At 60.1% G+C, this 19,983-nt stretch overlaps 2 protein-coding genes across 2 annotated transcripts; one reads left to right on the forward strand and one right to left on the reverse strand.

The window, feature by feature from the left end:
- Window positions 1-3,007: 3,007 nt before the first annotated feature.
- LAMTOR4 (late endosomal/lysosomal adaptor, MAPK and MTOR activator 4) lies at window positions 3,008-6,855 on the forward strand. The gene is made up of 4 exons (XM_001513739.5): window positions 3,008-3,093; window positions 4,462-4,542; window positions 5,502-5,619; window positions 6,633-6,855. The coding sequence occupies exons 1-4, from the start codon at window positions 3,091-3,093 to the stop codon at window positions 6,725-6,727; spliced, it is 297 nt and encodes a 98-aa protein (XP_001513789.2). The 5' UTR covers window positions 3,008-3,090; the 3' UTR covers window positions 6,728-6,855.
- An 826-nt stretch (window positions 6,856-7,681) lies between these two features.
- On the reverse strand, window positions 7,682-15,206 carry TRAPPC14 (trafficking protein particle complex subunit 14). Its single transcript, XM_029055048.2, has 11 exons — window positions 14,795-15,206; window positions 13,637-13,732; window positions 13,280-13,409; window positions 12,163-12,249; window positions 11,951-12,071; window positions 11,165-11,312; window positions 10,494-10,576; window positions 9,901-10,064; window positions 9,497-9,651; window positions 9,149-9,342; window positions 7,682-7,870 (listed from the first exon to the last, which is right to left on the reverse strand). Exons 1-11 carry the CDS (start codon window positions 15,170-15,172, stop codon window positions 7,717-7,719), a joined length of 1,710 nt encoding a protein of 569 aa, XP_028910881.1. The 5' UTR covers window positions 15,173-15,206; the 3' UTR covers window positions 7,682-7,716.
- Window positions 15,207-19,983: the final 4,777 nt, after the last annotated feature.

Raw genomic sequence — 19,983 nt, forward strand, 5'->3', positions numbered from 1 at the left:
GGCCCGTTCGCGAGGAGGGAGGGGCACGTGACAGCTGGGGGCGTGGCCAAGCCGCAGGGGGGAGGGGCGTTAGCGGGGAATCATTCATTCATTCAATAGTATTTATTGAGCGCTTACTATGTGCTGTACTGAGCGCTTGGAATGTACAAATCGGTAACAGCCACAGTCCCTGCCCTTTGACGGGCTTACAGTCTAATCGGGGGAGACGGACAAGAACAATGGCAATAAATAGCAACAATAATGTTGGCATTTGTTAAGCGCTTACTATGGGCGAAGCGCTGTTCTAAGCGCTGGGGGGAATACGAGGTGATCAGGTTGGCCCCCGTGGGGCTCACAGTCTTAATCCCCATTTTACAGATGAGGGAACTGAGGCACAGAGAGGTGACTTGCCCAAAGTCACCCAGCTGACAAGTGGCGGAGCAGGGATTAGAACCCATGACCTCTGACTCCCAAGCCCGGGCTCTGGCCACTGAGCCGCGCTGCTGCTCTGATTTGTCCATTCCAAGCGCTTAGTACAGTGCTCTGCACATAGTAAGTGCTCAATAAATACTATGAATGAATGAATGAATGAATGAATGAGTGAATGAGTGAATGAAGGGAAGGGCGGGACCAAGGTGGGAGGAGGGAGGGGCGACATCGGGGGAGGGGCGGGGCACGTACGCGAGGGGGCGGGGCACGTAAACGTGAGTGGGCGTGGCACGTACGATAGGGCGTGGTCATACGTTGGGGGCGGGGCACGTTCTCGGGGAGGAGGGTACGTAAGCGTGGGGGCGTGGCCAAGCGGCGGCAGCGTTCATTCATTCGTTCATTCATTCATTCATTCATTCATTCATCCATTCGGATTTATTGATTGCTTATTCATTCATTCAATAGTATTTATTGAGCGCTGACTATGTGCAGAGCACTGAACTAAGCGCTTGGAATGGACATTTCGGCCAGAGACAATCCCTGCCCATTGACGGGCTTACAGTCTAACTGGGGAAGACAGACAATAATAATAATAATAATAATGTTGGTATTTGTTAATGTGCAGAGCACTGTTCTAAGCGCTGGGGGAGATTCAGGGTAATCAGGTTGTCCCACGTGAGGCTCCCAGTTAATCCCCATTTTCCAGATGAGGTAATTGAGGCACAGAGGAGTGAAGTGACTTGCCCACAAATGGACAGCCATTAACAAAATAAATAGGGTAATAAAAAATATAAAAATGAGCAAATGAGCACAGTGCTGAGGGGAGGGGAAGGGAGAGGGGAAGGAGTTTTCTATTGTGAGCCCGTCATTGGGCTGGGATGGTCTCTATCTGTTGCCAGATTGTCCATTCCAAGCGCTTAGTACAGTGCTCTGCACATAGTAAGCGGCTCGATAAATACTATTGAATGAATGAAATGCACCCATGCGGAAACGTCCTCTTAGGGTTTACGAGCACTGGGTTAAATAAAGGGTCGGGGAGGGCACGTGGCTGAGGGCCAGAGCGGCCTGTGAAGAGACAGCATCCCCCCAAAGACTCCCTGGTACCACCCACTTCTCAGGTGGGCTGCCTTCCCCCCACCTCATTCATTCAATATTCATTCAATAGTATTTATTGAACGCTTACTATGTGCAGAGCACTGGACTAAGCGCTTGGAATGGGCAAATCGGGAACAGAGACAGGCCCTGCCCTTTGCCGGGCTTACGGTCTAATCGGGGGAGACGGAGAGACGAGAACAATGGCAATAAATAGAATCGAGGGGAAGAACATCTTATTAAAACAATAGCAGATAAATAGAATCAAGGTGATGTACATCTCATTAGCAAAATAAATAGGGTAATGAAGATATATACAGTTGAGGGGATGAGTACAGTGCTGAGGGGATGGGATGGGAGGGGAGGAGGAGAGGGAAAGGGGGGGAAATTGGGGCACTGGGCGAGGCGAGGTGCTTCCTAGAGGCCCGGCTAACCCCTATTTCCCCTGGGCTTCCGATAATAATTAGGTGGCAAGAATGATTTATTCATTCATTCATTCATTCAATAGTATTATTGAGCGCTTACTATGTGCAGAGCACTGTACTAAGCGCTTGGGATGAACAAGTCGGCAACAGAGACAGTCCCTGCCGTTTGACGGGCTTACAGTCTAATCGGGGGAGACGGACAGACAAGAACAATGGCAATAAATAGAGTCGGGGGAAGAACACCTCGTAAAAACAATGGCAACTAAATAGAATCAAGGTATTTATTGTGTGCAGAGCACTGTAGTAAACGCTTGGGAGAGTACAACACGACAATAAGAGGACACAATTCCTCCCCACAAGGAGCCTGTTAAGCACTAATTCAGTGGCGGGCACGGTAATAATAATAATGATGTTGGTATTTGTTAAGCGCTTACGATGTGCAGAGCACTGTTCTAAGCGCTGGGGGAGATACAGGGGAATCAGGTTGTCCCACGTGAGGCTCACAGTTAATCCTCATTTGACAGATGAGGAAAGTGAGACACAGTGAAGTGACTCGCCCCCAGTCACCCAGCTGCCAAGTGGCAGAGCCGGAATTCGAACTCATGACCTGTGACTCCCAAGCCCGGGCTCTTTCCACTGAACCCCTCGGGAGCGGTCAATAAATTAGTGCTCCAGCGCTTAGAACAGTGCTTTGCACATAGTAAGCGCTTAACAAATAACCATCATTATTATTATTAATAACACAATAATATTATAATGTAATATAATATTACATTACGATCGGTGGTAATGATAATAATAATAATCAATACAACTGATTGATTGATTGACGTCCCAGACGCTCGGCCGGTAGGAGGGCTCGCCCCGCCCATCTTCCGAACCAGCCAATGGCAGGGCGGGAGGAGCGAGGAGCCAATCAGCGCGCGGCGAGGGCGGGTCTCGTCCCCGCCCCATCCCGGGTTTTTTGAGTGACATCCACTCAAACCAATCAGAGCGCAGTCCTCGGAGGCCTGGGCGTCGACGGACCAATGGGAAGCGGTCTTCGGCGTTGTCCCGCCCTCCCGCCCCCGGCACGTGATCCGGGCGCGGAGCCGGAAGTCACCCGACTTTCTTCAGCCTCCCCCTCCCCCCACCCCCTTGTCCAGCCTCCACCGACGGGGCCGAGATGGTGAGAGTTTGCGCATGTGCAGGAACGAGCCCCTTCCCCCCCCCCACCCCCATTGGGGTTCAGGATGGGGAGGGTTTGGGGGGGGCTTGGAGGGCTCCCAGGAGTCCTTGCGGGTGGGATGGTGGGGGTCAAAGGGCACCTGGGAAGGTGTAATTGGGTCTCATTATAATAATAATAGTGATGATGGTATTTGTTAAGCGCTAACTATGTGTCAGACACTGCTCTAAACGCTGGTCACAGTCCTTGTCCCTCATGAGACTCACAGTCTTCACCCCCCAGCGTGGCTCAGTGGCAAGAGCCCGGGCTTGGGAGTCAGAGGTCATGGGTTCAAATCCCGCCACCTCCACTTGTCAGCTGGGTCACTGTGGGCAAGTCATTTCACTGGGCCTCAGTTATCTCCTCTGTAAAATGGGGATGAAGACTGAGCCCCACGTGGGCCAACCTGATGGCCCTGTATCTCCCCCAGCGCTTAGAACGGTGCTCGGGCACATAGTAAGCGCTTAACAAATACCGACATTATCCCCCAGCGCTTAGAACAGTGCTCTACACCTAGTAAGTGCTTAACAAATACCAACACTATTATTATTTGACAGGTGAGGAAACTGAGGCCCAGTGAAGTGCAGCAGACAAGTGGAGGAGCTGGGATGAGATGGGGGTGGCGGATAGGGATCTAGGGGTCCATTCCGTCATTCGATCCTCTTTACTGAGCGCTTACTGTGTGCAGAGCACTGTGCTCAGCGCTTGGGAGGGGACCGTGCAGCAGTAAACGGACACGTTCCCTGCTTTCTTGGGTTGATGAGAAAGTGGGGCTGAGGGAGTGATCGATGGCTGGGTGTTTTGGTGGGTGGGGACAACCGCTTGGGAGTGAGGCTGAACCAGGAGGGCCTGGGTTCTAGTCCCACCTCCGCCACTTGTCTGCCGTGTGTCCTTGGGCAAGTCACTTCTCCGTGCCTCAGTTCCCTCATCTGTAAAATGGGGATTCAGACCGCGAGCCTCGTGTGGGACAACCTGATGACCCTTGTATCCCCCCCGGGCGCTCAGCGGCGTGGCTCAGTGGAAAGAGCCCGGGCTTGGGAGTCCGAGGTCATGGGTTCGAATCCCGCCCCTGCCACTTGCCAGCTGGGTGACTGCGGGCAAGTCGCTTCACTTCTCTGGGCCTCAGCCTCATCTGGAAAATGAGGATTAACTGTGAGCCTCACGTGGGACCACCTGATGACCCTGCATCTCCCCCAGCGCTTAGAACGGCGCTCTGCACCTAGTAAGCGCTTAACAAATACCAACCTTATTATTATTCACGGTGTCTGGCACATAGTAAGCGGTTGACAAGTACCATGAACAAAAAACAACCCCCGTCTTCTCCCTCTACAGACTTCGGCTTTGACCCAGGGCCTGGAGCGGATTCCGGACCAGCTGGGCTACCTGGTGCTGAGCGAGGGAGCCGTCTTGGCGGTGAGTCTTGGTCCTCGCCCCCGCAGCATTTATGTGCACGAGAGACAGCGTGGCCTTGTGGCTAGAGCACTAGCTTGGGAGTCAGAAGGTCATGGGTTCCAATTCATTCATTCAATAGTATTTACTGAGCGCTTACTGTGTGCAGAGCACTGGACTAAGCGCTTGAAATATACAGTTCGGCAACAGATAGAGACCATCCCTGCCCAATCCTGACCCCGCCACTTGTCTGCTGTGTGACCTTGGCCAAGTCACTTTGCTGGCCCTCAATTATCTGTAAAATGGGGGGTTGAGACCGTGCGTCCCTTTGGGACAGGGAATTGCGTCCATCCCAATTTGCCTCCGTCCACCCCAGCGCTTAGAACAGTGATGGGCACATAGTAAGCGCTTAACAAATACCGCAGTTATTCGTGATCGTCTATCAGTTATGTCATAAATGCTTTATTTCGACTAACGTCTGTCCGGAGGAGACACAGTTCGGAGCGAGCAGCGTAGCCTAGTGGAAGGAACCCGGGCCTTGGAGTCGGAGGACCTGGGTTCTAATCCCGGATCCCTCCCCTTGCCCGCTGTGTGACCTTGGGCAAGTCCCATCGCTTCTCTGGACCTCGGTTCCCTCATCTCTAAAATGGGGATTCAATCCCTGTTAGTGGAAACAGCCCGGGCTGGGGCGTCCGAGGTCGTGGGTTCGAATCCCGGCTCTGCCACTTATCAGCTGTGTGACTTTGGGCCAGTCACTTCACTTCTCTGGGCCTCAGCGACCTCATCTGGAAAACGGGGATGAAGACCGTGAGCCCCACGCGGGCCCACCTCATGACCTCGTATCTACCCAGAGCTTAGAACAGTGCTTGGCCCATAGTGAGCGCTTACCAAATACCGCAAGTGTTATCATCACCCCGTCCGGCCCGGGCCCTGAACTTTCTCCGCCTGGCGTGCCTTTGACTGGCGCTTCCCCCCACACCCAGTCGTCCGGCGACCTGGAGAACGACGAACAGACGGCCGGCGCCATCTCGGAACTGGTGGGCACCGCCTGCGGCTTCCGGATGCAGCGCGCCCCGGACGTGCCCTTCAAACGTCTGTCCGGTGAGTCCCGTGGTTCTCCCCTCGGGAGGTCGGGAAGCCGGGACCCCCCCCGGGGAGGCTGGTGCGCGACCGATGATTTCCCCCCTCAGCGTTAGGAGGAGGTTCATTCACTCAGTCCCATTTACTGAGCGCTTACTGGGTGCAGAGCGCTGTCCTAAGCGCTTGGGAAAGTGCAAGCCCTTGGGAAGCAGCGTGGCTCAGTGGAAAGGGCCCGGGCTTGGGAGTCAGAGGTCATGGGTTCGAATCCCGGTTCTGCCATTTGACAGCTGTGGGCAAGTCACTTCACTTCTCTGTGCCTCAGTTCCCTCATCCGTAAAATGGGGATTAAGACTGTGAGCCTCATGTGGGACAACCCGATTACCCCGTATCTCCCCCAGCGCTTAGGACGGTGCCCGGCGCACGGGAACCGCTTAACAAATACCAACGTTATGATTATTACAACAATAAACAGTGACATTCCCTGCCCGCAGTGAGCTCACAGTCTAGGTTGGGAGCCAGTTTCGCTTTGGAAGTCCGCTGAGTGACCTAAGACTCCCCCCCTCCCCTTGGCATTAGGAGGATGTCATTAATAAATATATAATAGAATGAATTCATATTTGTGTAAGTAAAATATTATAATAATAAATAATAATGGTACTTGTCGAGCACTACTCTAACCGCTGGGGTAGATACCAGTTAGGTTGGACACAGTCCCTGCCCAACACGGGGCTCACAGTCTTAATCTCCCGCTGAGGGAACTGAGGCCCAGAAGAGCGAAGTGACTTGCCCAGGGTGACACGGCAGACGTGTGGCGGAGCGGGGATTAGAACCCAGGTCCTTTCGACTCCCAGGCCCGGGCTCTAGCCACTGAGCCATGCTGCTTCGCAGGGCCGGTGGCCAGTGCCCCTTTGGGAGTCCGCCGAGTGACCTGGGATTCTCCCCTCAGCGTTTCGAGGAGGTTGGGCCCCGTCCCGCCCCCACCCCCAAATCTCTGTCAATTCCTGACTCCGTCCGTGTCTCTCTTTCATTCCCAGTTGTATTTGGGGAGCACACATTTCTGGTGACCGTCTCTGGCCAGAAGGTCTTCGTGGTGAAGAGGCAGAACCATGGCCGTGACCCTATCGCCTGAACCGGCCCCCCGCGCCCTCCCCCCGATTCTCAGGGGCCGGATTTCTCTTCGAAGGGAGCGGAGGAAGAGAAGCCGAAGTCTCCTTTTCCCTGGTCCCGGAAAATAAACGCCTGGCGTGAGGTCCCCGAGCCGGCGCGGCCCGCTTCTTGGACGGGTGGGGGGGGGGGGGGGGGCGGGGGGGGGGGAGTAGGGGGAGGCGAGGCACCCCAGACAGAGACACGGACACCGGCTGCCGTTCTCGCTGCCCCGGCTGGGCTCTGATAGTCTTTAATCGGCTCGAAGGCGGCTGGTAGCGGCGGCAAGAGGGGGAGGAGACGAGAATAAGTTACGCACGCGGACGGGACGGACGACGGAAACCTCAAATTAAAGTGCTTCGGGAACGGGACGCGAGGTAAACACCAGGGGATGGGGGTGGGGCGCCCCAATCACTGAGGGGGGACGGGGAGAAACTGAGGCGGGTCCTCCAGCCCCCAGGGCGAAGGAGAGCCTCCCCTCTTGCCGCCCCCCGTTTTCCCTCCTTTCCCACTGGCCTTGACCCCCGGAGTGGGGAGAGGGATGGGGGTGGGGACGGGGACACACGACAGTATGGAGAAAGCTGCCAGGGCCTGCTCAACGCCACCCCGCCGGGGTGTGGGCCGGGGGAGAGGAGCAGAACCCACTGAGGATGAGAACCGTTAAGGGTCTGTAAACCGGACCGGGGGACAAACCAAGAATTCCCTGGGAATGGGGGCGGGGGAGATGACGGGAAGTGGGGGGCCCTGCGCCCCACCCCGTCACCTCGGGGATGGGGGGAGCCAGCCCTCCCTGGGGGGGACGGGGCAGACGCCAAGGAAAATACTGTTGGCGAGGTTCCTTGGCGGCCCCCCGCTCAGCAGACACAGACAGGCGGCACCCCCACCCGCTGCAGAATTCGGGGGGGGGGGGGGAGCCCAGCAGCGGTTGGTGGGGGGGGGGCACCGGGGGTGGTTATTGGGGGGCGCGGGGGGCGTCTACTTGACGGGCTCCACGACCAGGACCTTGCACTCGCGCTTGGCGATCTTGTCCAGCGACAGGACGGCCTTGTCCGGGGGCAGGTAGAGCGGGCGGCCCACGGGGGAGGCCACGGGGGGGGTGATGGCCCGGCGCTCCATCACGCTGCCCGACCTGGGAGGGGGGGATGCGGATGCAGAAAGAGTGAGGGAAACCCCCCGCCCCGTCAGTCCATCGTATTTATTGAGCGCTTACTGTACTGAGCACTTGGGAGAGGACAATATCAGTATAATATATGTTTTAGCTTAGTCTGTCTCCCCGTCTAATAATAATAAGGATGGTCTTTAAGCGCTTACTATGTGCCGAGCACCGTTCTAAGCGCTGGGGTAGATACAAGGTCATCAGGTTGTCCCACGTGGGGCTCCCGGGCTTCATCCCCATTTGACAGATGAGGGAACCGAGGCCCAGAGAAGTGAAGGGACGGGCCCGAAGTCACGTAGCTGACGGCGGCGGGATTAGAACCCACGACCTCTGACTCCCAAGCCCGGGCTCTTTCCACTAAACCACGCTGCTTCTCTAAACTCGTTGCGGGCAGGGAACGTTTCTGCTGCGTCGTGCTCTCCCAAGCGCATCGTACAGTGCTTTGGGCAGAGTAACCGCTCAATAAATGCCATCGGTTGATCGATTGAAAATACAACAGTTCAACGGACACATTCCCTGCCCACAAAGAGCTTACAGCCTCCTTTCCTCCTATCGATCCGGTATTTATTGAGCGCTCCGTAAACGCAGAGCCCCGGATTAAGCACTCGGGAGAGTCCAAGAGAATAATAAGCAGACACGTTCCCTGCCCACAGCGTCCTTACAGTCTTGAGAGGGAGACAGACACGAATAGAATTATTCTATAATTAACTATATATAATTAACTAATTACAGTTAATTGTATAGTTAATATAGTTAATTACAGTTATAAATATAATATACCATGTATAATACAATATATTAAATATATTATAGTTAATCATAATTAACTATATTAAATATAATATAGTATAGTTAAATATAATTTAATATAACTATAATATATTATAGTCAATTATAATTAACTATAATAGAATTATAGATATGGACATAAGTGCCGGGATACATAAGTACAGAGAAGCAGCGTGGCCTAGTGGCTCCAGCAAGGTTCTGATTTGTACTTAGCGCTTAGTACAGTGCTCTGCACACGGCAAGCGCTCGATAAATCCGATCGAATGAAGGGTCCGGGATTCAGAAGAACCTGGGTTCCAGTCCCGGCTCCTCATCTGTAAAATGGAGACGACGGCCGGGGGCCACCCCCGTGAGACAACGTGATTAACTTGCATCCCCCCCCCCGTCCCCCCCGTCGCGGGTTGTACGGTGCTCGGCCCATAGTAAGCGCTTAACAGACAGCGTCACTACGATCTCGGTTACCTCATGAGATGGCTGCGGGAGGGCTGCTGGTGGGAGAAGGATTGGGAGCGGCCCAGGCTGGCCTGGTGTCGCTCCACCAGGTCTCTGACGGCGGGGCTGCTGGGGCTGCTCTTGCGGGACAGCGGCCGGGCCTCGGGGGGCGGGTGGGACACGCTGGCCGTGAACTGCAGCTTCAGCTTCATGTGCTGGCTCAGCTGCGGAGGGACGGCGGGGTCGGCGGCCATCGCCCCCCTTCCCCTCCCCGCCCGCCGTGGGGCGGAGAGCACCCCCTTCCCTCGGCCTCCCGGGCACCTTGCCCGCCCCACGCCAGGCCGCGGGCTCGGTCCGGTCCCCCCGCCCACCACCGACCTCAAAGAGCCCGGCGCGGAGGGCCTGGAAGCCGACGCGGAAGGTCAGGGCGCTGCCCTTGCGGGAGAAGCCGAGGTTGTTGAGGGGCGTGTGGCAGACGATGGCGTCCAGCGCGGCCTGCATGGAGCGGCGCTCCTCCTCCGACAGCTGCTTCCCTGAGTGACGGTGGTAACGACGGTACCCGTGAAGCGCCTCCTGGGGCCCGGGCGCCGTTCTAAGCACCGGGGTAGATCCCCGTTTTCCAGCCCAAGGGACCGAGGCCCGGAGAAGTGATCTGCCCGCCGTTTCGGAGAAGGGATCGGAACCCGGGTCCTTCTGACGCCCGGGCTCGAGCCGCCGAGCCGCCGCCCGCCTCCCAGTCCGCCCCCGACCCGTCCCCTCGCCCCCGCCCGGACGGGCCGCACCGGCCTGGGCGTGCTCCGGCGTCCAGACGAGCCGCACGGCCAGGAAGTCATGCAGGTTGTTGATGAGGGTGTAGGTGACGGTGAAGCGCTCGTGGGCTCGCACGGGGGACTCGCAGGCGGCTGTCATCACGAAGCAGGGACGGTCCAGCCGGATGCTGGGGAGGCTGCGGGCAGAGGAGACCCTCCCTCGCCCCGGGGAGGGAGGCCGGACACGGCGGGGAGGGGGACGGACGTGAGCCCCGGGGCCTCCGCCTCCTCCTCTGAGAGGATGACCACCCCCCAGCCGCGGGGCGAGAGGGGGCCGGACGTGGCCGACGACGGCGGTATTTCTTAAGCGCTTCCTCCGTGTCGAGCACCGTCCTAAGCGTTGGGGTAGATCCAAGCTACTCAGGTTGGACGCGGTCCCTGTCCCACGTGGGGCTCCCATTCTCATCCCCATTTTGCAGATGAGGGAACCGAGGCCCAGAGAAGTGAAGCGACTTGTCCGAGGTCCCACGGCAGAGACGGGATTAGAACCCAGATCCTTTTGACGCCCAGGGTCTGGGGACAAGGAGAGGGGGTTTCGAGGGAGGGACGGGGGGATGGTCTCTCACCGGTAGTGGGTGTAGATACTGTGCGTGAACGGCAGCTTCGGGGTCGACCACTGGACGACAGCCACGAGGGGAACCTCCAGGCCCTGGGGAAAGGACGGGTCGACTCACTCCTCTGCGCCCGCCCGAGCGCTTACTACAGTGCTCTGAACACCCAGGAAGGGCTCAGTAAAAATCACTGAGGGATTGAGGGGTGGGGGGGGGGGTCCATTCATTCATCCCATTGTATTTATTGAGCGTTTACTGTGTGCAGAGCACGGTACTAAGCGCTTGGGAGAGGACAACACGGCAATAAACACATTCCCTGCCCGCAGCGGGCTTCCGGTCTCGACGGCGGGGAGACAGACGTTAGGAGAAATAAATGACAGACACGGACGTAAAGCGCTGCGGGGCCGAGGGGGTGGGGGAAGAACAGAGGGAGCGAGTCGGGGCGACGCGGAAGGGAGTGGGAGAAGAGGAAAGGGGGGGGGGGGTTTGTCAGGGAAGGCTTCTGGGAGGAGGCGGGCTTTCAGTAAGGCCTGGAAGCCGGGGAGAGACACCGTCTGTCGGATGGGAGGAGGGAGGGCGTCCAGGCCAGAGGCGCGATGCGGGCGAGGGGTCGGTGGGCAGATGGACGAGATGGAGGGGCAGTGACGTGGCCCACCCGCCCCCGGACCCCAGAGCTTCGGCCTCACCTCCTTGCCCCCCGGGGGCGGCTGCTCGCCCCCTCGCAGCTGGAACAGAAAGTTGTGCTCCTCCAGGGCACTCAGCGGGCAGGGCAGGCAGCCGGACGCTCCGGGGAGGCGGCAGAAGGAGCCCATGGAGACCTCGCCAGACTGGTGGCTGGAGAGCGAGAGGGGACCCCCGAAGCTGAGGGAGCCTCCCAACCGGCAACCCCCAACCCGGAGATGTCCTGACCCCAGAGACCACCCACCCTCCCCAACCCGCTCCCCTCTCCGGGCTGCCGACTGTGGGAGAGAAGCCACCACGGCGTGGGAAGCAGCGGGGCCCAGTGAATACAGCCCGCGCGGCGGAAGGACGCGAGTCCCGGTATCAGCTCTGCCACTAATCCGCCGGGTGACCTTGGACGAGTCACTTCTCTGTACCTCAGTTTACGCTGTAAAATGGGGATTAAGACAGGGGTGGTGCCCCGATTAGCCTAAATCTACCCCTTCGCATAGTATGGTGCTTGGCACGTTGTAAGTACTTTAAAAAATAAGGGGTCCAGCCCTCTGAGCCGTCTTGGTCGCCACAACCTCCATCTCTCTTAACCGTGAGGCAGAAGCCCCGACGACCGCTGTATAATCACATGCCGAGAACCGTACTGAGCGTTGGGGTGGAGAAATCGCATACGCGGATGGGCCGCGGTCCCCGTCCCCCGGCGGGGGCTCAAGGTCTGAGGGAGTTGGGCTTCCCGCTCTCCTTTCTGGGGCGGGGCGGGACGGGGCGGGAGGGTCTCCCGGGGACCCGCGGCCCCTCACCACACGTTGTCCACAAGCAGCACGGAGCCGTCGGGCATGACGGGCAGGTAGCTGGCGTTGAAGTTGGGGAGGATTCGGACGTCCCAGACGGAGATCTCCTCCTGGGAGGAGCCGTTGAGCACTGCGGCGGGGAGACGGCCGCGTCAAGGCCCCGGGGGTCCCGTCCCCCCACCCCCCCCCCCCGGCGGGGACCCAGGCGTCCGGGCCCTCACCCTTCAGCACGGTGAGGTGTTTCCCGGCCACGTTGATCTGGCGACACTTCAGTCCCGGCGGGGGGAGGAGGGTGAGAAGCGTGCTCACTGAGGGGAGGAAGGACAGGGGTCAGGCCGAGGAGAGGTTCCCCGCTAGGCCTGGAAGCTCCTTGAGGGCAGGGGTCCCGTCCCGTGACCCTAGCGCGCTCTCCCTGGCACCAGAACAGTGCTCTGCACGCAGTAAGCGCTGCTCGGCACTGTCCGGTTCCTTCCCACCCCTCCCTGGATGCCCCAGCCTCTGACCTCCTGCCCGGACCGTCCCCAACCCTTTAACTCCGTCCCCTCTTATTAATGATAACAACACTGACGGTGTCGGCAAGCGCTCACTCTGCGCCAAGCACCGTTCTAAGCGCCGGGGCGGAGACGAGGTCATCGGGTCGTCCCACGTGGGGCTCACGGTCCTCATCCTCGTTTGACAGATGAGGTCACCGAGGCCCAGAGAAGTTAAGTGGCTCGCCCGAGGGCACACAGCAGCCGAGGGGCGGAGCCGGGATTAGAACCCACGTCCTCTGACTCCCAAACCCGGGCTCTTGCCACTGAGCCACGCTGTCTCTCTTCCTCCCCGTGGTTCAACTCTCCCAGGCCCTCGGCTCTGACCTCAGTTTCCCCAAGCCCCCTGGCTCGGCGGAAAGAGCCCGGGCTTGGGAGTCGGAAGTCGTGGGTTCCGATCCGGGCTCTGTCAGCTGGGTGACTTTGGGCAAGTCACTGCTCTGGGCCTCAGTTCCCTCGTCTGTAAGACGGGGATGAAGCCTGGGAGCCCCACGTGGGACGACCCGGTGACCTTGGATCCCCCCCCAGCGCTTTGAACGGTGCTTGGCACGTAGTAAGCGCTGTCAAATACCAACGTTATTATCACCCCATCTGTAAAACGGGGATGAAGACTATGAGCAGCCCCAAGCGGGACGATCCGATGACCCCGTATCTACCCCAGCGCTCAGAACGGCGCTCGGCACATAGTAAGCGCTTAACGAAAACCGTCGGCAATTAATTTAATTATCTCTACACAGCTCAGCTCCCCCAGGCCTCCTGCCCCCCACGGGAGCTCACCGCCCTCCCGCCCCCCAGCCCCCCCCGACACCTTGGGCCTTGAAGGCGCTCTGCTCCTCACGGAAGGTCTGCCCCGGAGCGCGGGTCTGCAGCAGCCTCAGGTAACCGTGATCTCTAACCTCCGGCGTCTCCGCCTCCCGCCTCCACACCGTCACCACGATCTGCGGGGCGGATCCCCCCCCCCCCCCGGGTCAGCCGGACGCCCCGCTCCCACTCCCCCCATCCGGCCGCTCCACAGGCCCACCGCGTCCCGCGGGAGAGACGGAGGGAAGGGGTCGGAGGGGTCCGGAGACGAGGAAAGAAGGCCGATCCCACCCGGGCGCCGGGGGCGGGGGGGGGGGGGGGGTCCGTCGAGTCGGGGCGAGGGGCGGCTCTGCCGTCTACTGACCTTGGCCTTGAGGGTCCCGGGGGGCAGCTTGTCCAACGAGATGGTCAGCGGGAAGATAACCTCGTCGGTGGACACTATGGGTTCCTCCACGGGCAGCTGGGGGAGGTAGAGGCCAGCGACGGGTCAGCGGGACATCGCACCCGTCTCTCTCACACACCCCCCCGCCCCCCGGTCGGGCCTGGCGGAGGGAGCGCGGGCCCGGGGATCAGAGGACCTGCGTTCTAATCCCGGCTCCGCCACTTGCCTTGCTCGGGTGACCCTGGGCAGGTCACTTGGCTTCTCTGGGCCTCTCAGTTTCCTCCCCTGTGAAACGGGGATTTAAATAACCGTTCTCACTCACTGACTTAGACTCTGAGGCCCGTGGGGGGAGAGGGACCGCGAGCCGACGATCCCCGCGGCGAGCGGGGGGCTCGGCACGCGGTAAGGGCCGCGCAAGGACCCCGGTCGCTCTCGTCCTCTCCGGTCGCCCGCCCGGATTTAAAGAGCGCCGACTACGAGCAGGGCGCCGTACCGAGTACTCGGGAGAGCACGGTAACGGACACGTCCTCGGCCCGGCTTTCGGACCGGGGTGGGGGGCGGGGGGAGACGGCTGTGAAGAGAAATAAATAAACGACGGGAGACGGACGTGAGTTGGGCGGGACGGGGAGCGGGGAAAGGAATAGAGGGAGAGGGCCGGGGGTGACGGGAGAAGAGGAGAGGAGGGCGCAGTCGGGGAAGGCTTCTTGTTAGGAAGAGCCGGGCTTGGGAGTCAGAGGTCACGGGTTCGGATTCCCGCTTCGCCACCCGTCAGCTGGGTGACCGGGGGCGAGTCACTTGGCTTCTCCGTGCCTCCCTCGTCTGTCAAACGGGGATGAAGACCGGGAGCCTCACTGGGGCCAACCCGATGACCCGGCATCTGCGCCTAGCGAGCGCTTAACAAATACCAACCTTATTCTCCTCCCGGAGGAGGGCATGGGTTTGAAGGGGGTGGCCGGGGAGGGCGAGCGCCAGGCGGACAGGAGGAGGAGGAGGAGGAGGAGGAGGAGGAGGGATGGCGGGCGAGGGGCATCGGAGGGGCGAGGGCTTGGTGGCAGGAGGTCAGAGGTGAGGGGGGAGGGCCGGGGCGGGGGGATGGAGGGGCGTCCCCGTCCCCCGAGGCCCCGGGGCGGGGTGTCTCACCAGGTGGGCCGTGGCGGCCGCGGGGCCCGGCCCGTGGGTGAGGAGGGGGCTGCAGCCGCGGAAGAGGCTCCCGCCGGGGTCCCCCGGGCCGGCGTCGGCGGAGGGGCCGGGGGCGGCGGGCCCGGGGGCCCGGTCCCCGGCGCTGACCGAGGCCAGGGCGGCCAGGGCGGCGGCCAGGTCGGGCCAGGCGGCGGCCCCCGGGCCGGGCCGGCCGGCCCCCCGGCAGCGGAGGACCAGCAGGAAGCGCACCGTCTCGCCCAGGTAGAGGTGGTTGCGGCGGGGCAGCGCCCGGTAGCGGCCCGGGTCCCCCGCCAGCTCGGCCCGCGGGGGCAGGGGCACCGCCGGGAAGTACATGGAGTAGTCGCACTGCGACTCCATGACCCCGGCCGGGGAGAGGGCACGGCGGGGCCCGGGGCCGGTCCCGGGGGCGGGGGGGGGGGGACGGGACGGGGGGTCCGGGCGGGGGCCGGTCCCGGGGCGGGGCCGGGGCCGGTCCTGGGCCCGGGGCGGCGTCGGCCGGTGCAGTCCGCTCCGGGGATTCCGGGTTTTCCGGGTGGGCGGGGCGGGGCGGGGCGGTCCGGTCCTGCGCGGGGCGATCCGGGCCGGGGTCCGGGCCGGCCGGAGCGCGGGCCTGGGAGGGAGGAGGGAGGGGGGGGGCCGCGCGGGAGGGGGCGCGCGCGAGGCGGGCGCGCGCGCGGGGCCCGGGGGCGCGCGGGGGGGGGCGGGGCGAGCCCCGGAAGCGAGGGGCGGGGCCCCCTCCCCCCGGAAACGGGGGCGGGGCCCGACCGGTGACGTCAGCGCCGCGATAGCGGGGATTGCAGTCGGACCGCCCGTCGATGGCCTGCGGGCGCGGCGCGGCGCTGAGCGCTCGGGAGAGGACGCTGAAACAGAGCGGCCACGTTCCCCGGCCCACGACGGGCTGGCGGGATGGAAAGAGGGGCGTTTCCTTGATAAATAAAGAACAGCAGCCATGGTTCTCGCCCCCGCGTCGACTGTGAGCTCGCCGTGGGCAGGGAATGTCGGCCTTTATTAATAATAATGTTGGTATTTGTTAAGCGCTTACTATGTGCCGAGCACCGTTCTAAGCGCTGGGGTAGACATAGGGGAATCGGGTCGTCCCACGTGGGGCTCACGGTCTTCATCCCCATTTGACAGATGAGGGAACCGAGGCCCGGAGAAGTGAAGTGACTCGCCCACAGTCACCCAGCCGACAAGGGGCAGAGCCGGGATTCGAACTCATGAGCCCTGACTCCAAAGCCCGGGCTCTTTCCTCTGAGCCACGCTGCTTCTCCTTTATTGCTGGAGTGGACTTGCCCCAGCGCTCAGTCCAGTGCCCCGCACATGCTAAGCGCTGCCTAATTGTGGAATTTAATAACGTTGGTATTTGTTAAGCGCTTCCTAGGTGCGGAGCACCGTTCTAAGCGCCGGGGGGGGGGGGGGTCCAGGGTCATCAGGTGGTCCCACGGGAGGCTCCCAGTTCATCCCCATTTGACAGATGAGGTCACTGAGGCCCAGGGAAGTCAAGTGACTTGCCCACGGTCACCCAGCTGACAGGGGCAAGGGCCCGGGCTTGGGAGTCAGAGGTCGTGGGTTCGAATCCCGACTCTGCCACCTCTCATTCATTCATTCAACAGTATTTATTGAGCGCTTACTATGTGCAGAGCACTGGACTAAGCGCTCGGGATGAACAAGTCGGCAACAGATAGAGACGGTCCCCGCCATCTGACGGGCTCACGGTCCGATCGGGGGAGACGGACGGACGAGAACGATGGCGATAGATAGAGTCGAGGGGGAGGACGTCTCGTAAAAACAATGGCGACTAAATAGAATCGAGGCGATGTACAATTCATTAATAATAATAATAATGTTGGTATTTGTTAAGCGCTTACTATGTGCAGAGCACTGTTCTAAGCGCTGGGGGAGACACAGGGGAATCAGGTTGTCCCACGTGGGGCTCACAGTCTTAATCCCCATTTTGCAGATGAGGGAACTGAGGCACAGAGAAGTGAAGTGACTCGCCCACAGTCACCCAGCTGACAAGTGGCAGAGCTGGGATTCGAACTCATGACCTCTGACTCCAAAGCCCATGCTCTTTCCACTGAGCCATGCTGCTTCTCCAAATAACAAAATTAACAAAACAAATTAAAATAACAAAATGCTTCTCCATTAACAAAATAAATAGGGTAATGGAAATATCTACAGTCGAGCGGACGAGTACGGCGCCGTGGGGATGGGAAGGGAGAGGTGGAGGAGCAGAGGGAAAGGGGGGAAAAGAGGGTTTAGCTACGGAGAGGTAAAGGGGGGGTGGCAGAGGGAGTAGAGGGAGAAGAGGAGCTCGGTCCGGGAAGGCCTCTCGGAGAAGGTGAGTTTTAAGTAGGGTTTCGAAGAGGGGAAGAGAATCGGTCCGGCGGAGGCGAGGAGGGAGGGCGTCCCGGGACCGCGGGAGGACGCGGCCCGGGGGTCGACGGCGGGACGGGCGAGACCGGGGGACGGCGAGGAGGCGGGCGGCGGAGGAGCGGAGCGTGCGGGGTGGGCGGCGGAGAGAGAGAAGGGAGGAGAGGTAGGAAGGGGCGAGGTGACGGAGAGCCTCGAAGCCTAGAGCGAGGAGTTTCTGTTTGGAGCGGAGGTCGACGGGCGACCACCGGAGTCGTTTAAGAAGGGGAGTGACAGGCCCGGGTCGTCTCTGCGGGAGTGAAGGATAGACCGGAGCGGGGCGAGAGAGGAGGAAGGGAGGTCGGAGAGGAGGCCGACACGGTAGTCTAGCCGGGATATGACGAGAGCCCGTAACGGTGAGGTAGCCGTCCGGGTGGAGAGGAGAGGGCGGATCTCGGCGATATCGTAGAGGTGAGACCGGCGGGTCTCGGTGACGGATAGGACGCGCGGGGCGAACGAGAGGGACGAGTCGAGGACGACACCGAGATCGCGGGCCCGAGAGACGGGAAGGACGGTCGTGCCGTCCACGGCGATAGAGAAGTCCGGGAGAGGACCGGGTTCGGGAGGGAAGACGAGGAGCTCGGTCTCGCTCACGTCGGGTTTCAGGTGGCGGGCCGACATCCGGGCGGAGACGTCCCGGAGGCGGGAGGAGACGCGAGCCCGAAGGGAGGGGGAGAGGACGGGGGCGGAGATGCAGATCCGAGGGTCGTCTGCGTAGAGATGGTAGTCGAAGCCGTGAGAGCGAATGAGTTCACCGAGGGAGTGAGTGTAAATGGAGAACAGAAGAGGGCCGAGAACTGACCCTTGAGGAACTCCAACAGTTAAAGGATGGGAGGGGGAGGAGGCGCCGGCGAAGGAGACCGAGAATGACCGGCCAGAGAGGTGAGAGGAGAACCGGGAGAGGACGGAGTCCGTGAAGCCGAGGTGAGATGAGGTATGGAGGAGGAGGGGTTGGTCGACGGTGTCAAAGGCAGCAGAGAGGTCAAGGAGGATCAGAATGGAGTAGGAGCCATTGGATCTGGCAAGAAGGAGGTCACGGGTGACCTTAGAGAGAGCAGTCTCGGTAGAGTGGAGGGGACGGAAGCCAGATCGGAGGGGGTCCAGGAGAGAAGGGGAGTTAAGGAATTCTAAGCAGCGATCGTAGACGACTCGTTCTAGGATTTTGGAAAGGAAGGGTAGTAGGGAGATAGGGTGATAACTGGAGGGGGAAGTGGGGTCGAGAGCGGGTTTTTTTAGGATGGGGGAGACGTGGGCATGTGTGAAGGCAGCGGGGAAGGAGCCATTGGAGATCGAGTGGTTAAAAATAGAAGTTAAGGAAGGGAGGAGGGCAGGGGCGACGGTTTTAATAAGGTGAGAGGGAATGGGGTCCGAGGCGCAGGTGGAGGGTGTGGCACTTGCGAGGAGGGAGGAGATCTCCTCTGAGGATACTGCAGGGAAGGATGGGAAAGTAGGGGAGAGGGTCGGTGGGGGGGGAGGGGAGAGGCGGAGGGGTGACTCTGGGGAGCTCAGACCTGATCGTGTTGATTTTCGTGAGGAAATAGGTGGCCAGATCATTGGGGGTGAGAGATGGGGGAGGGGGAGGAACAGGGGGCCTAAGGAGAGAGTTAAAGGTCCGGAACAATCGGCGGGGGTGACGGGCATGGGTGTCGATGAGGGAGGAGAAGAAGCTTTGCCTGGCGGAGGAGAGGGCAGAGTTAAGGCAGGAAAGGATAAATTTGAAGTGTGTGAGGTCGGCTCGGTGCTTGGACTTTCGCCAGCAGCGCTCGGCAGCTCGAGCATAGGAGCGTAGGAGGCGGACGGAGGAGGTGATCCGGGGCCGTGGGTCAGTGGAGCGAGAGCGGCGGAGGGAAAGGGGGGCGAGAGAGTCGAGATGAGTAGAGAGGGTGGAGTCGAGAGCGGAGACCCGATCGTCGAGAGTGGGAAGCGAGGACAGGGCGGCGAGGTGAGGAGAGATGCTTTTGGAAAGACGGATGGGATCGAGAGAGCGGAGGTCTCTGTGGGGCAGTAGCGAAGATTTGCAGGAGGAGGGAGTGTGAGAGATGAGGCAGGTGAGAAGGTTATGGTCAGAGAGAGGGATTTCAGAGTCGGCGAAGGAGGAGATAGTGCAGCGGTAGGAGATGACGAGATCGAGGGTGTGACCGAGTCGGTGAGTGGGCGCGGTATGGTGGAGGAGGAGGTCGGCAGAGTCGAGGAGGGATAGCAGGCGGGCGGGTCAGCTGGGTGACTGTGGGCGAGTCGCTTCACTTCTCTGGGCCTCAGTGACCTCATCTGTCAAATGGGGATTAACCGGGAGCCTCCCGTGGGACAACCTGATCACCTCGTATCTCCCCCAGCGCTTAGAACATAGTAAGCGCTTAACAGATACCAACATTATTATTAAAGCCGCGATTAGAACCCATGACCCTCCGACTCCTAGGCCCGGGTTTTATGCACTGCGCCGTGCCGCTTCCCATAAATGCGATCCATTGTTTATTTTTAACGCTCAACAAATACGGCTGAATGAATGAATCGAGAAATTACAGGGTGGCAGAGAAGACCCGAGTCTGGTTTAAGAACGTTTATTTCACAGTAAAACCCCCCAGAAGTGGGGTGGGGGGATGGGGTGAGGGATATGTGTGGGTGTGACTCCCTGCCACATATCTCAGATCTCTCCCTCCTTCCAGACGGCGACTTTTTTTTTTTTAAAATGCTGTTTGTGAAGCGCTTACTATGTGCCAGGCCCCGTACTGAGCGCTAGAGCGCAGCTGATCGGGTCG

Source organism: Ornithorhynchus anatinus, chromosome X5 (genome assembly GCF_004115215.2).
Source record: "Ornithorhynchus anatinus isolate Pmale09 chromosome X5, mOrnAna1.pri.v4, whole genome shotgun sequence".
Taxonomy (NCBI): Eukaryota; Metazoa; Chordata; class Mammalia; order Monotremata; family Ornithorhynchidae; genus Ornithorhynchus; species Ornithorhynchus anatinus.

Excerpts from the sequence above, each read along its gene's own strand:
- TRAPPC14 (XM_029055048.2), bottom strand. The coding sequence starts at position 15,172 with ATGGAGTCGCAGTGCGACTACTCCATGTACTTCCCGGCGGTGCCCCTG. Across the intron at positions 10,065-10,493 it reads AGTATCTACACCCACTACCG|CCTCCCCAGCATCCGGCTGG; the intron begins GTGAGAGACCAT and ends CTCTGCCCGCAG. Across the intron at positions 9,652-9,900 it reads GCCGGAGCACGCCCAGGCCG|GGAAGCAGCTGTCGGAGGAG; the intron begins GTGCGGCCCGTC and ends ACCGTCACTCAG.
- LAMTOR4 (XM_001513739.5), top strand. Across the intron at positions 4,543-5,501 it reads GCGAGGGAGCCGTCTTGGCG|TCGTCCGGCGACCTGGAGAA; the intron begins GTGAGTCTTGGT and ends CCCCACACCCAG. Across the intron at positions 5,620-6,632 it reads GCCCTTCAAACGTCTGTCCG|TTGTATTTGGGGAGCACACA; the intron begins GTGAGTCCCGTG and ends TTTCATTCCCAG.